Raw genomic sequence first — 17,057 nt, 5'->3', positions numbered from 1 at the left:
CCACCAGAGGATTCCATATGGATGGTAACCCTGGTGTCTATGGAATAAATCCTCTCATGGATGGTGGTGCATGTGATCCTTAGACTTGAGATCACCAGAGCGCCTTGTGCACCAATTGGTGTAGTTTGACACTAGTCCAACGTAGTTCTATTCAGAGCTATCGATACGGTAGTGATTGGCTACATTGAGAAGTGTATTGAGACTATGGTGGATCGATAAAGTATTCATCACTCCTGGATACGGGAGAAGTTATCTCACTATGGCAATGACACTAAATCTGTGGCCATAGTGGGATTGAGTTGATGCTCAATCCAATTTATCATTCTGGTCATTGGTCTATTAATTGAATACAAATATGTTGAGGATATCTGAGGTTGACACTATTTTTGTACCTCAGTCTCGATGAGATAATAGATGATGAAAGGATTGAGTTGCACGATAGCCATACTGTTGACAAACCGCAATTTTGTTTAATCCAAATCTATCGGGTGGCCATGATGCCTTGCTAGGGGCCAATCTTGGTCTGTGTCTAGTGAGACGATTAATTGGTGTTAATCGCGATACTACACACTGCCGATATGATGAGGAGCCTACGGGTCACACACTTGGAAGATAATTTAAGAATCAATTTGTGAGAAGAGTATTTTCGTCTTTCAGGATGAAAGGGTATTTTGGTAATCTCACAGTGCAATTAAATTTGCTGAGGTTGTTGCCTATATTTAATTTTAATATTAAAATTAAATTAGTGAGATTATATTTAAATATATCTATGTATATATTTAAATGAATTAAATGTTGATATATTATTATATATTTATTGATTTTAATTATAATAATAATAATAATTAATTAAAATACCATAAAGGGGGTGTTTATTTGCAAGGGTGAATTAGGGTTGGAGCCCATGTCTATTCCTAAGTGGAATAGGGTTTTAATTGTTGCACTATATAAGTGCAACTTAAAATTAAAACAAAGAGGAGTATTATTCAATAATAAAAAACCCTAGCCACCCTATCTCTCTCTCTCTCTCTTTCACGTTACACTTTTGAGTGACGAAGAAAATTTTTCTTGTTCTTTTTTCTTGATTCTTGAAGCCCTTGATTGTTCTAGCAAAATAATCAAGGGTTCTGTGGATTATCTTCATGTGGACTTCCATGAGTGCAATCCAACATTGGATTGATTAGCGAAGAATCATGTGAACAGTGTCGGTGAACAGTATCTGGTGAACAGTAAACGATGAACAGTGTTTGTGTCCGAAGTCAGAGATATTCAGAGGAGCCTCCAAACATCGGTATGAACTAAATCCTTGTATGAATTTGTTTTTTATACAGTTTTATTTTACGTTTCAGTTTATGCATGAAAAACATTATAATCTATACTCGAATCTTGGTTCATGTAATTGATCGATTCATTTTAAATATTACGTTTTTCCACTACGTGAATCCGGTCAGTTACTAATAGTGGTATCAGAGCCTCGGGTACCAGATTATAATGTTTAATTGTTGATTGATAACATGTTGATGCATAAATTGATTGTTTTTAAATCTGTAAAATTTTGTTTAATTGATCAATTGATTAATGATGTGTTGATGAGTGACTTATTGGTTGGTTGATGTCCTGGTCGAATGCTTGTGCATTCAATTTGATTTGGATCCATATCGTTACGTGAAAAAACTGCAAAAGGGTTACTGTGCGATTCACTATTTTGTGGTGTTAGCCACGACAAAATAACACTTTGCCACAGCGAGAGGCAAAAAGTGAATCTGGCCGCGACATGAAACTCTCTAGAACGTTTTGTGTTTTCTGGAAGTTTATGGCATTTGTTGTGGCGAAATAAAACTTTGTCGTAGCGACCATGTGTATGAACTTTGCCGGGGTGAAAAATTTATTTGCCGCGACAAGAAACCTACTACTTCGTTTTGCTTTTCTGTTTTTCACATAGGAGGCCAAATTACAGTTTTTGAACCAATAAAGCCAATAATAATTCTACACATATAAGAAGGGTAATTTAATAATTCCACCCACCCAAATTCAAAATGTTAATTTTGGATGTATGCAATGTTCTTGTTTGAAATTGCATGGTGCTCGGCACATGAGCCTTAAACCTTTGGTACGTTTTTGTAAATCTGGGTTTGTTTGTAATTTTATAAAGAAATAGGACCTGTGTGTCCTGCCTCTCTCTCTATATCTTCATGTATTTCTTCTTCTCATCTCACTCCCCTCATATGTAACGCGAGGTTTCTATTTTATTGATGTAAATTAGAATATGATTTTTTATTATAAAATACTTTGTAATGATCGTGAAGAAGAAACGAAAGAGCTATGAAGAGGAATAACTTGAAGACCCAAGATTTACTTTTAAACCCCTAGGTTGACCCACCGATTCCTCTAGGCTAGAGGAAATTGGTTTTAGTGGGCCATGTACCGACATGTTTTTTTTNGGTCGGGTACGAGTAAAAAAAACGAGTCTAATCTTAAGGACCTGTACCCTATATTATTTACTCGGGTACAAGCCAACCCGCGGGGAAGGACTCGTTTTGCCAAGTCTACCTACCTCCCAAACGTCATATGTCTAATTAAAAAGATTCCTAAATTCCTTTTCACTCTTCTCTTGATTTTATTGTCTGGACAATGTTGTTATCCTTAGCTGACTTATTATAAATAATTTCATAAATATATTCAAAGTGAAAATAAAAAATGAAAATGAAATGCATGAGGATGAATATAAGAAAAATGAAAATTATATTAAATGATACGACATATTAAGAAGCACTATAATTTATAATATCTCATGAATTAAACAGTTCAATAGGAGAATCTTGTGTATTATACAAATAAGAATATTTCAATATTTTTTTAGTATTTAATTTGAAATAATATTATGAAAACAATTTAATTTTTTAGAACATTTCACTCAAAGAATTGCTTTAAAATATAAACCAAACAAATTGGATCACTTTCTAAAGTGAATAATATAATGAGTTTGAAGTGTTAAGTGTATGGGCCAAACTAATCGCCTTGGGCCTTACCAGGCCCAAAGCATGAGACACCTATTACTTGGCCCAGGGACATGACCCAATTATGGTTGGGCCTATCGTGAGATCTGTGTCACAAGCCTAATACATCTTCTAAGCTGGGCCATCCAAGTTGGGCCTTATTGTCAAGCCACCAAGGAACCGACCCATTGGCCCATGTTAACTACTAAGGGCCCAAAGTCTCACTCAGATTCTAGTACGTCTACTTCATATTTCTATCTTTACCCTAATTCACTTAAGATCCTGAATCTCATATGAATTAGGACTCTTGCTACTCTAAAGGTAAGCGAAACAAAGTCTTTACTATTCACTAATCCTATACCATTATGGACTCAAAGTCTTACTAAGATACGAAGATCCTACAATTATTATACAAACAGAGAACACACCTCTCATTAGGCATTCATGATCACTACCAACTACTAGTTCCCAAGTTCTTATGCCCGAGAACTTTGCACCTTCGCTGTAGTTCTAGTCTCTGACTAAACTTTTGGTAACCTTTCTTTCCTTAATCCTCACTAAATAAGCGTCATTCAACCTTACAGACTTGAGCGTCGGAGTGCCTATGGCAAACACCACCCCGGTGTTGCCTGTGAACTTCACACTTGTTTCTTTGTGTGTGTAGGTATAATGGATTGTTAATGGCCTCAACCTCATAGGATTCATCCTCTCCGTAACCGTGGATTTTTAGCATCTATAGTTTGGTGCCCACTGTGGGGCCTCTGGCAATCATCGTTCCTCCAACACTCTGCTCCACAAGGAATCGCATCATGACTTAAACTATGGACAATGCCACTCCCAACCTAGTGGCTAAGCTAGAAGCCCTTATTGCCCTCATGCAACAACACTCGGACAAAGTCACAGCGTTAGAAGCCGAGAACGCCACAATCTGGGCTGAAAACGTCACCATCCAGGTCGAAAACCAAACTCTCAAAGAAAAGGTTAGTCAATTCTACAATCTCGATCTCGATCTCCCACCTAATCAAGTGCCACCCAACTGCTTACGTGCTATAGTCACCTCGATGTAACCACTCATGACCTCGGACCCCAGATTACTAGCCTCAGATTCTCAGTCACCCCAATCCACTCGTCCTTAGTGGATAGCTCGACTCCTACCACAAACACATCCGACCCTAATCTGTCAACACGACCGCTCTCGGTTGCCATCCCCAAAGATTTGACGCGGGCACTCAGATAACTACAAAACACCTACCTTAGGCAAATCTCATACTTGGCCCTCCCATTCACCCCAACTAGAGCGAAACACACTACCAAACACTCGGCCCGACTCATCCTCATAGGTCGAGTGGACTACCTCACACCCATCCAACACTATTTGACCCTATTCACCCTCACGGGTCGAATGGCACCCAATTTACCCCCTTATCATCCATGCTAACTGGTACACTCGAAAAGTCATGCTTGGGACAAAGTCACCCTGATGATGAATGGAGATCCAACCCCCAAATAACCTCTCAAGATGGAACCAACTTAGGTCATACACCATGACTCGAATCACCCTAACGTGTCAAATGAGTTACCCACACCACCAAGCTGTTAGAGTAGTGCCCTAGGCCAATCAGTTATTGTAAGTTGACTCTGTAATAAATGTTTATTTATCAATAAAAGGATATCTTCTATATCGTGTAAATCATAGTTATATGTATGATATATGTCCTTATGTGGTAGAACCGTGACGAAGGTATCAAGTGTTTCAAATTTGGTAGTGAGAACCCTATGATCACATATGGTGGCCATTCTAGAAACGTCCGTAGCCCTGTATTATTCTGACCAAGGACACTAATAATAGGAAGGCTACATAGCATTGAACGACCCTTGAAAGGCAGTGACTAATCTCACTTGTCAAGATTGTTTGACACAACTTGGTACAACGCATGGGTGCTTCCTAGAGGCAAGTTCACTGGAACAGCCACCAGAGGATTCCATATGGATGGTAACCCTGGTGTCTATGGAATAAATCCTCTCATGGATGGTGTGCATGTGATCCTTAGACTGAGATCACCAGAGCGCCTTGTGCACCAATTGGTGTAGTTTGACACTAGTCCAACGTAGTTCATTCAGAGCTATCGATACGGTAGTGATTGGCTACATTGAGAAGTGTATTGAGACTATGGTGGATCGATAAAGTATCATCACTCCTGGATACGGGAGAAGTTATCTCACTATGGCAATGACACTAAATCTGTGCCCTAGTGGGATTGAGTTGATGCTCAATCACATTTCATTCTGGTCATTGTCTAATTATGATACAAAATATGTTGAGGATATCTGAGGTTGACACTTTTTGTACCTCAGTCTCGATGAGATAATAGATGATGAAAGGATTGAGTTGCACGATAGCCATAACTGTTGACAAACCGCAATTTGTGTAATCCAAATCTATCGGGTGGCCATGATGCCTGCTAGGGGCCAATCTGGTCTGTGTCTAGTGAGACGATTAATTGGTGTTAATCGCGATACTACACACTGCCGATATGATGAGGAGCCTACGGGTCACACACTTGGAAGATAATTAAGAATCAATTTGTGAGAAGAGTATTTTCGTCTTTCAGGATGAAGGGGATTTTGGTAATCTCACAGTGCAATTAATTTGCTGAGGTTGTTGCCTATATTTAATTTTATATTAAAATTAAATTAGTGAGATTATATTAATATATCTATGTATATATTTAAATGAATTAAATGTTGTATATTATTATATATTATTGATTTTAATTAAAATAATAATATAATTAATTAAAATACCATAAAGGGGTGTTTATTTGCAAGGGTGAATTAGGGTTGGAGCCCATCTATTCCTAGTGAATAGGGTTTTAATTGTTGCACTATATAAGTGCAACTAAAATTAAAACAAAGAGGAGTATTATTCAATAATAAAAAACCCTAGCCACCATCTCTCTCTCTCTCTCTTTACGTTACACTTTTGAGTGACGAGAAAATTTTTCTTGTTCTTTTTTCTTGATTCTTGAAGCCTGATTGTTCTAGCAAAATAATCAAGGGTTCTGTGAGTATCTTCATGTGGACTTCCATGAGTGCAATCCAACATTGGATTGATTAGCGAAGAATCATGTGAACAGTGTCGGTGAACAGTATCTGGTGAACAGTAAACGATGAACAGGTGTTGTCCGAAGTCAGAGATATTCAGAGGAGCCTCAAACATCGGTATGAACTAAATCCTTGTATGAATTTGTTTTTATACAGTTTTATTTTACGTTTCAGTTTATGCATGAAAACATTATAATCTATACTCGAATCTTGGTTCATGTAATTGTCGATTCATTTTAAATATTACGTTTTCCACTACGTGAATCCGGTCAGTTACTAATAGTGGTATCAGAGCCTCGGGTACCAGATTTAATGTTAATTGTTGATTGATAACATGTTGATGCATAAATTGATGTTTTTAAATCTGTAAAATTTTGTTTATGACAATTGATTAATGATGTGTGATGAGTGACTTATTGGTTGGTTGATGTCCTGGTCGAATGCTTGTGCATTCAATTTGATTTTGGATCCTATCGTACGTGAAAAAACTGCAAAAGGGTTACTGTGCGACACTTTTTGTGGTGTTAGCCACGACAAATAACACTTTGCCACAGAGGAGGCAAAAAGTGAATCTGGCGCGACATGAAACTCTCTAGAACGTTTTGTGTTTTCTGGAAGTTTATGGCATTTGTTGTGGCGAAATAAAACTTTGTCGTAGCGACCATGTGTATGAACTTTGCCGGGGTGAAAAATTTATTTGCCGCGACAAGAAACCTACTACTTCGTTTTGCTTTTCTGTTTTCACATAGGAGGCCAAATTACAGTTTTTGAACCAATTAAGCCAATAATAATTCTACACATATAAGAAGGGTAATTTAATATACCACACCAAATTAAAATGTAATTTTGGATGTATGCAATGTTCTTGTTTGAAATTGCATGGTGCTCGGACATATGCCTTAAACCTTTGGTACGTTTTTGTAAATCTGGGTTTGTGTAATTTTATAAAGAAATAGGACTGTGTGTCCTGCCTCCTCTCTATATCTTCATGTATTCTCTTCTCATCTCACTCCCCTCATATGTAACGCGAGGTTTCTATTTATTGATGTAATTAGAATATGATTTTTATTATAAAATACTTTGTAATGATCGTGAAGAAGAAACGAAAGAGCTATGAAGAGGAATAACTTGAAGACCAAGATTTACTTTTAAACCCCTAGGTTGACCCACCGATTCCTCTAGGCTAGAGGAAATTGGGTTTAGTGGGCCATGTACGACATGTTTTTTTTTTTTTTTTTTTTTTTTTTTTTTTTTTTTTTTTAGAATGCATGCTAAGGTTGAATGTCAATAACATACCAAACAAATGACACTCTAACAAGATAATAATTTGGTGAGACATTAAATAAAAACCCTCAACTTAAGTAATTAAGTCACGTATGCCTCCATCACCATGGTTTTAATAAAACCACTATGTCGGAACCTTTTCGCCAAAGCTGGGTACACTTTATAGTGGGAGGTTAAAATTCATGACTTAAAATGACAGTTTTGCTTGTTCGCCAAAGCAAAGGTTGATAACACAGTCATAGGCATCGTAGGGTAGTACACATGTTTATGTACGTTGTGACATGTAGTGTCCACTCTACTGATACTAGAAATCACACTTGAGGACGACAGCTAGGCCGTTGGTGTGTGATTGGCTTGTTGGCTAGCTTCACAATTGAGGTTGGTAGTGGGAGCTATCAACTAGTGTAGATTAAGTTTATTGGCCTACCTAATCAACCTATTTTGGCTTGTCGCCAAGCAAAGTTTGAAGGGGCTAGATGGGATCTCAGTCCACCTAGGAAAGCCAACGAGCTTTCCCGAGTTAATAGTGAGGGCTATTAACTTAAGGAAAATAGTGGGAGCGATTATTTAATAAAAGGCCTTATAAATAAAAATAAACATGATAATAATTTTGCTTATTCCGTACTTGTAGTTTCACGTAATTGAGCAAAATGATCCCAACATCACTGCGACAAATCATCGAACTGGGAGAGAAATGGAATGGTGAGAATTTCGTTGACTGGTATAGAAGTATAAATGATATACCGTAGTCAAGCGATAGATTATACATCATTGAGCAAGCGTTGTCACCAGAGCATGCTGATAGTTCTATCCATGAGACTGGGTATGTATATGTGAAGCATACACATGATGCGAAAGCATAAATGACTAGATACATTGTGTTTGCATCAATGACACCATTACTGCGATAGTAATGCCAAAGAATGGACTTGGCTTCTATTCTTCATTTTCTTCAAAGAAATGAGAAGCATATGGTGTCTCACTCATTATTTATATGTAGGATGGAAGAGGGTACCAAAATTGGCTATCATATACTCAAGTTGACCGAGTATATGAACATGCTTGAGATTTTGGGATGCAGACTTAATAAAGGTTTAGCAATAGACCTATTATTATGGTCTTTGCCAGATTCTTACTCTTAATTTTTCTATGACTTCACTGAGGTTGATAAGAAGAATACCCTTTTCCAAGCTTCTAGATATGTTGAATGCTACTGAGTCAGGCATTAGAATGTTAGAAACATTGACGTTGGTTGAAGCCAACTCAAGTGAGAAGGTAAGGGCTCAAAAGTAGTTGGAAGGAACTAATATAGATAGAAAGGGCATTTGTCCTCATTGTGGGAATCCTAGTCACTGAAGGAAACATTGCAAGGTCTTTCTAGCAAAAAGGAAGAAGAATGTTACTTCTTCGTTGGGTATGTTCTTGATTGAGGTTAACTTCTCCCGTCAACATCTTGGGTCATTGACATAAGATGTGGTACTCACATTTGTTCTAATGTGTAGGGACTACGGTAAAGTAGATTGCTCGCTGAGGGAGAGGTAGACCTACTAGTTGGAGATGGAGCACATGATGTTGCATTAGCTGTAGGATCTTATTGTCTGATTTTGCCTACGGGCTTGTTACTTGGAACTTGTGGATTGTTATGATATTCGTTCAGTTTCTAAAAATAATTTTTCTGTGTCCACTTTAGACAAGTAAGAATATTGCCTTATTAATGGATTGTTGTCTTTTAGTATAAATAATATTCTATGGAACTATTTCATAATAATATGTTTTCAAAAATGGATAATAAGAATATTCTCAAAGTCACATCTACGCCAAAAGTGGCAAGTTGAGTTAAACATACCTGAAGGAATGTGGGAGTTAGGTCTATGATGAGGTTTTTGTGATCTGCCCACATAATTCTGGGGTTATGCCCTAGAGACTGCGACTCACGCACTAGACCATGTACCGCCAAGGTCTGTAGATAAGACTCCATATAAATAATGGAGTGGGTGAAAGCCCAACTTGTCTTATCTAAGGATTAGGGGTTGCGAAACTTATGTCAAGAAATTGACTTCGAACAAGCTAGGCTCGAAATCCTGCGAAAGTGTATTTGTGGGGTATCTTGAGGAGACCAAATGATACTATTTCTATCGTCTAGAAAAGCATAAAACCTTTTGTTGCTCATACTTGTATCTTCCTAGGAAAGGAATTTTTTTCTAAGAAGCACTAGTGGGAGAAAAGTAGAACTCGATGAAGTTCTAGTACCACAAAATACATTAGACGAAAGAGGGGATGATGTGCCATAGGAAGTGGTTGAATATCAGGAGGAGGATACTCTACAACTTGTAGATCAAAGTGAACCATCTTAGCTAGCACAGGAGCTAGGTAGATCTGGAAGAGTACATCGTGAGCCCGAGAGATATGGTTTTCTCGTGACTCAACATGGTGATGTACTGGTCTACCAAGACAATGAACCCAAAACCTATGATGAATGTGTATTGGATCCAGATTCCGTTAAATGGCTTAAAGCCATAAAATCTGAGCTAGACTCCATGTACCATAATCAGTCATGGTTTCTGGTGAATTCACCTAAAGGGGTAAAACCCATAGGGTGTAAATGAGTCTTCAAGAGGAAGACTGACATGGATGGCAAGGTGCATACTTATAAGGCACGACTGGTTGCCAAAGGTTTCAAATAAATTCATGGTATTGACTATGAAGAAAACTTTTGACGGTTGCCATGATTAAATCCATCCGGATTATGCTTGAGATTGCTGCATATCATGATTATGAGATTTGGCAAATGGATGTCAATGATGCTTTTTTGAATGAAAACCTTGAAAAGGATGTGTATATGGCACATCCCGATGGTTTCGTTCTTGATGGACAAGCTAAAAGGATATGCAAGTTGCAGAGGTCCATTTATGGACTCAAGCAAGCTTCAAGGAGCTGGAACATTCGTTTCGATGAAGCCATATAATACTTTGGTTTCATCAAGAATGAAGATGAGACCTTTGTTTACAAAAGGGTGAGTGAGAGCGTAGTGGCATTCCTAGTGTTGTATGTTGATGACATACTTCTGATCGGGAATGATATACCAAACTTGCAGTCGGTAAACACTTGGTTATCCAAGTGATTCTCCATGAAGGACTTAGGAGAAGCAGCTTACATTCTCGGACTAAAGATCTATCGTAATAGATCAGGAAGTTTGCTTAGCCCAAGTTGAAGTACATAGACAAGGTATTGAAAAGATTCAGTGTGGAAGAATCCAAGAAAAGATCTCTTCCGGTGGCACATAGTGTCTATCTCTCTAAGGATATGTATTCTAAACCACACATTGAGGGAGATAGAATGAAGATGATCCCATATGCTTCAGCAAGTGGATCCATCTTGTATGCTCAGATTGATGTCTCATGTGCATCAAGCATTTGTAAGGGATATCAATTGGATCCAAGAGAGCGATATTGTGATTACATGCTTGGACTGATATCTTATGTGCATTAAACACTTGCAGAAGATATCAATAGGATCTTAGTGAGCAATGTGTTATGTACTTAGATTGATGTCTTATGTGCATTCAGCACTTGTAGAAGATATCAATCAGCTCCAAGTGAGTGACACTGGATAAGTGTCAATGGACATCCTTAAATACCTAAAAAGGGGCTAAGGATATGATCTTGGATTATGGAGGGGAAGATGAGCTCACTGTAAGAAGATACAGTGATGCTAATCTCTAAAGAGATAAAGATGATTTTCGCTCGCAATCTAGGTTTATATTTTATCTCAATAGAGCTGTAGTGAGCTATAAGAGCTCGAAGTTAAGTACTGTAGTGGATTCTACAATTAATGCTAAGTATAACGCATTGTTTAATGCAGCTGTATAGGCGGTTTGGATCAAGAAGTCCATTACTGAATTTGATGTGGTTCCAAGCATTGTTGATCCAGTAAAGTTCTACTGCGATAACAATGGAGCCATTGTTGTGGTTGAGGAATCACGGTCTCATCAATAATCCAAATACTTACTTAGTCGATTCAATCTGATCTAAGAAGTCAATCAAAGAATGTGCAGATTTGCAGAGTACCTACTGACCCACTGTTGAAGTTTCTATTGGAGCAGAAGCATGATGACCACTTGGGTCATTCGATGTTAAATACATGAATGATTGGCTATAATGCAAGTGGGAGATTGTTAGAGTAGGTGCCCTAGAGCCAATCAATTATTGTAAGATTGACTCTATAATAAATGTTTATTTATCAATAAAAGGCATATTCTTTTATATCGTGTAAATTATAGTTATATGTAATGATATATGTCCTTAGGATGGTAGAACCGTGACGAGGTTATCAAGTGTTTCAAATCTTGATAGTGAGAACCCTATGATCACATATGGTGGCCATTCTAGAAAAGTCCAACCCTAGTATTATTCTTACCAAGGACACAGATAATACAGTAAAGCTATCATAGCGTTGAACGACCCTGTCGAAAGGCAGTGACTAATCTCACTTGTCAAGGTTGTTTGCCGACAACTTGGTGCAACGCATGGGTTCTTCTTAGAGACAAGTTCACTGGACAGAACCACCAGAGGATTCCATATGGATGGTAACCCCAGTGTCTATGGAATAAATCCTCTAACGGATGGTGGTGCATGTGATCCTTAGACTTGAGATCACCAAAGCGCCTTGTGCACCAATTGGTGTAGTTTTACACTAGCCCAACGTAGTTCTATTCAGAGTTATCAATACAGTAGTGATTGGCTACATTGAGAAGTGTATTGAGACTATGGTGGATCGATAAATGATTCATCACTCCTGGGTATGGGAGAAGTTATCTCACTAGGTAATTCAGTAAATGGCAATGACACTAAATCTGTGGCCACAGTGGGATTAAGTTGATGCTCAATCCAATTTATCATTCCAGTCATTGGTCTATTAACTGAATATAAACATGTTGAGGATATCTGAGGTTGACACTATTTATGTACCTCAGTCTCGATAAGATAACAGATGATGAAAGGATTAGATTGCATGACAACCATACCGTTGATAGACTACGATTTTGCTGAATCAGAATCTATCGGGTGGCCATGATGCCTTGCTAGGGGCCAATCTTGGTCTGTGTGTAGTGGGACAATTAATTAGTGTTAATCGCGATACTACACACTGCCGATATTATAAGGAGCCTACGGGTCACACACTTAGAAGATAATTTAAGAATCAGTTTGTGAGAAGAGTATTTTCGTCTTTCAGGACGAAAAAGTTTTTGGTAATCTCACAATGCAATTAAATTTGTTGAGGTTGTTGCCTGTATTTAATTTTAATTTTAAAATTAAATTAGAGAGATTATATTTAAATATATCTATGTATATATTTAAATGAATTAAATGTTAATATATTATTATATATTAATTGATTTTAATTATAATAATAATAATTAATTAAAATGCCATAAAGGGGGTGTTTGGTTGCAATGGTGAATTAGGGTTGGAGCCCCTGTCTATTCCTAAGTAGAATAGGGTTTTAATTGTTGCACTATATAAGTGCAACTTAAAATTAAAACAAAGAGGAGTATTATTCAATAATCAAAAACCCTAGCCACCCTATCTCTCTCTCTCTCTCTCACATTACACTCTTGAGTGAAGAAGAAAATTTTTCTTATTCTTCCTTCTTGATTCTTAAAGCTCTTGATTGTTCTAGCAAAATAATGAAGGGTTCTGCAGATTATCTTCTTGTGGACTTCCATGAGTGTAATCCTACATTGGATCGATTAGCGAAGAATCACGTGAACAGTGTCAGTGAACAGTGTTCGTGTTTGAAGTCAGAGATATTCGGAGGAGCCTTGATAAGTTGCATAAATTTAGTGTTTTTAGGTTTGTTTTTGTAGCCTTCTAGTTAATTTTTCATTTGTTTTCTATGTTTTGATGTTAGTTTTTGTTAAGTTTGAAATATGAATGGTCAGCTATTGATTTGGAGAATTTTTGTAATTTTTAGGAGTTAATTGAGTAGATTGGAGCATTGGAATGAAATTGGAATTCAAAGCTTGAAGAAATTGAGATTAGCTGACAAGTTTGAAGGCCATGGCCTTGCCTTGGTGGTTCACCATGGCCGTGGTGGTTGAATGAAGATAAAATAACGAGGAGAGAAAACACCATGGCCTAGGCTGTGGTGACGTACATTTGGACACGACCAGGGCCGTGTCAGACACTTTTAGGGTTTTTATTAATTTTTCTTTCCTTTTTCACTGAGGACTCTTTTGGGTATTCAAGGTTTATTAAGATTATTCCTTAGGAGGCCGAATTTTACCCATTCTTGGAGAGAGATTATTGGGTAACAAAAGAGCAAGGAGAATCAAGAACAAAATTCATCATAGAGTTTGTTTTTACTTTTTCAATATGATTTATTTCTTGGATTCTACTATTGTTTCTTTTATTATGAACTAATTTTCTTAGGCTAAGAATAGGGTTAGTCTATTTATGGATCTGTGATCAATCTTTTACTCTTTGATCAGTGAATTATTTTTCTAATGATGAGTCTATATTATGTGCTTAATGCTATTAAGAACTTGATCAATTTCTGATAGAATTGTTTTGTGTGATTGAGACCGAGAGGAGATATCACATGAGTGCTCTAGTAATATAGGCCATGGATTAATTGAATATAGAGATATATGAATTGATACATGCAATAGTCATAGGCAGGATTAACTTGTGCTGAAAGCTAGAGGATTTCATAAAGCTTAATGCTCGTCTATTTCATTAAATCTATATAGAGATATCTAGGTTGTGAAATAGAAGTAGAATTAATATTGCTTGAGAAAGAATATTGGTTAACCTAGGAAATCCCGTTGTCACATTAATTAAATAAATTCATTGACCATAGTAAATTGAGGGGTGCAGAGAAGTTATAGATGAGCCTGAAGTCTTAGCCGTTTTCTCTCATTGAATTCTTAATTTTAGTTTTACTGCAATTTGTTTCCAATCTTCCAGATTTTAATATTTTTAGTTTTAAAGATCACCATTCTAAATTTTGATTATCTAGATAAAGTTAAGACTAATTAATAATTCAGTACTTGTTTACGCAATCCTTTGGGTATGATAACCTATATTTTGTTATACTATATTATTTGAGACTAGTACACTTGCTAGTAGTTGTTGCAAACGACACAACAAGTTTTTGGCGCCGTTGCCGGGGATTGCAGTTAGGCAATATTGAAATCATTAGTTTAGCTTTACTTTAGATCTTGTTCCATTTTTTTTTTTATATATATAATTTTTTTTCAAGTTCTCTTGTTTTCAGATTTTCCAGTGCATGACACACACTAGACGAAGATTAGAGATTCTTGAACCTTTTGATCCATAAATTGAGAGAAAAATACGAGCATTGAGAAGAAGGCAAACAAGGAATATGACAGACAACAATAATAATCAAGAGGATCCTTTACTTTTGGAGAATCTCGAAGACGGTGCAGCCCGATGTTCTTTAATGGATTATGCAATGCTGTCATTGAGAGGCACTGCTTCTAGAATTAGGAGGCCAACCATTGCAGCAAATAACTTTGAGATTAAATCTACGATCATTCAGATGATTCAGTCAGCCTGCCAATTCAGTGGTTTAGCCCACGAGGATCCAAATGCTCACATTGGAAATTTCTTGGAGATATGTGATACATTCAAGCAGAATGGTGTCACAGACGATGCAATTAGATTGAGTCTGTTTCCTTTTTCATTAAGAGATAAAGCCAAGAATTGGCTAAATTCTTTGCCTGCAGAATCTATTACAACTTGGGATACATTGGCTCAGCGCTTTCTAGCTAAATATTTTCCTCCCTCTAAAACTATAAGGATGTGTAATGATATCACTAATTTTATGCAGGTAGATGGAGAGTTGTTATATGAAGCATGGGAGCGTTATAGAGAGTTGTTGAGGAAATGCCTGCATCATGGATTACCAATTTGGTTACAGGTACAAACTTTTTATAATGGTTTAATTCCTGCTAACCTTTCTATGATTGATGCAGCTTCAGGAGGCACTATAATGAAGAAGACACCAAAAGCAGCGTATGAATTATTGGATGAGATGGCTTCAAACAGCTACCAATGGTAGTCAGATAAAGTGCCACAAAGGAAAGTAGCAGGATTATATGGAGTGGATGCAATCACAACAATTTTTGCTCAATTGGAACCATTGAACAAAAAGATTGATAATATGAGTGCCCCAATCATGCAAGTGAAGAGCATGAGTTGTGATCTATGTGGAGGAGACCATCTTAGCAATGAATGTCAGGTAGGTAACCTTTTTGCTCATTCTACTGAAAGTGCTAATTATGTTGGTAATTTTCACAAGCAACAACAGGATCATCCCTACTCCAGTACTTACAACCTTGGTTGGCAGAATCACCCAAATTTTTCATGGAGCAATCAAAATGCAGTGAAACCACCACCTCCAGGTTTTCCTCAAGAAAAGAAGCCCAATTTGGAGGAACTAGTGACGAAGTTTGTAAGCTCCACTGAAGCAAGATTTCAGAATCAAGAAGCTTCGATCAGAAATTTGGAGACTTAGATGGGGCAGTTCGCAAATTTAATATCAGGGAGAGCTCAAGGAACATTGCCTAGTGACACAGAGAAGAATCCAAAGGAGCATGTGAAGGCAATTACACTAAGGTGTGGCAAAGAAATTGGGCATAAAGAGCAGGAGAAAGAGGAAACATCGAAAGTGAAACCATACAACATTGCTGAAAAGTTGTTTGAACCTAAGAAGATAATGATTCAGCCTCCTTTCCCTCTTGCATTGAAGAAGCAGAAAGTTGATTAGGAATTTGCAATTACACATTAATATTCCATTTGCAGATGCTCTTCTTCAAATGCCTAGCTATGCAAAGTTCTTGAAGGAAATCCTTTCTAACAAGAGAAACTGGAAGAACAAGAAATAGTAAAACTCACTAAAGAATATTCAGCAATTTTGCAAAATAAATTGCCACCAAAATTAAAAGATCCAAGGAGTTTTACAATACCTTGCATTATTGGTTCACTTTCATCTTCCAAAGATTTATGTGATTTAGGTGCTAGCATTAATCTAATGCCTTTATCTATTTTCAGGAAATTGGGACTTGGAGAACCAAGGGCCACCACAGTATCTCTACAGCTGGCTGACAGATCAATTAAATATCCAAGAGGTATTGTGGAGGACATGCTTGTCAAGGTAGATAAGTTTATTTTTCCTGCAGATTTTCTTGTGTTGGATATGGAAGAAGATGTTGAGATACCTCTCATTCTTGGATGACCATTTTTAGCCACAGGTTGGGCATTGATTGATGTGCAAAGAGGTGAGCTAATTCTTAGGGTAGGAGATGAAAAAGTAACATTTGATGTTAAAATTATGAAACACCCTTTAGAAGATAACATGTGCTTTAGAGTCGATGCTTTTGATCCCTTGGTTCATGAGTATTTTCAAGATAATAGGTATGAAGGTCCATTGGAAAACTTGCTTGGTTGATTCAAAAGAAGATGGAGGGGAGAATAAGCACTTAATTGAGATTGTAGCAAATTTGGAGGCCAATCGACCTTATAAAAGGGTCACGTTAAAGGATAAAAAGCTTGCAAAGTCCAACGTTCACCACAGGGTACCCCGTGTCAGTTTACACAACCGTGGCTTCCAAAAAAAAAAAAAAAAACCTAAAGTCTAGCATCACAA

At 37.2% G+C, this 17,057-nt stretch overlaps 1 protein-coding gene and 1 non-coding gene across 2 annotated transcripts; one reads left to right on the top strand and one right to left on the bottom strand.

Moving 5' to 3' along the window:
• Positions 1 to 14,771: 14,771 nt before the first annotated feature.
• LOC116143444 lies at positions 14,772 to 15,926 on the top strand. Its single transcript, XM_031428911.1, has 2 exons — positions 14,772 to 15,329; positions 15,471 to 15,926. Exons 1-2 carry the CDS (start codon positions 14,772 to 14,774, stop codon positions 15,924 to 15,926), a joined length of 1,014 nt encoding a protein of 337 aa, XP_031284771.1.
• Positions 15,207 to 15,313, bottom strand: LOC116143641. Its single transcript, XR_004130153.1, has one exon. It is a non-coding gene; the product is annotated as a small nucleolar RNA R71 (small nucleolar RNA).
• Positions 15,927 to 17,057: the final 1,131 nt, after the last annotated feature.

Source organism: Pistacia vera, unplaced genomic scaffold, assembly GCF_008641045.1.
Source record: "Pistacia vera cultivar Batoury unplaced genomic scaffold, PisVer_v2 Contig430, whole genome shotgun sequence".
In the NCBI taxonomy this organism is placed as follows: Eukaryota; Viridiplantae; Streptophyta; class Magnoliopsida; order Sapindales; family Anacardiaceae; genus Pistacia; species Pistacia vera.
Note: the sequence above shows the minus strand (reverse complement) of the source record. Positions and strands in the feature narration are given on the sequence as shown.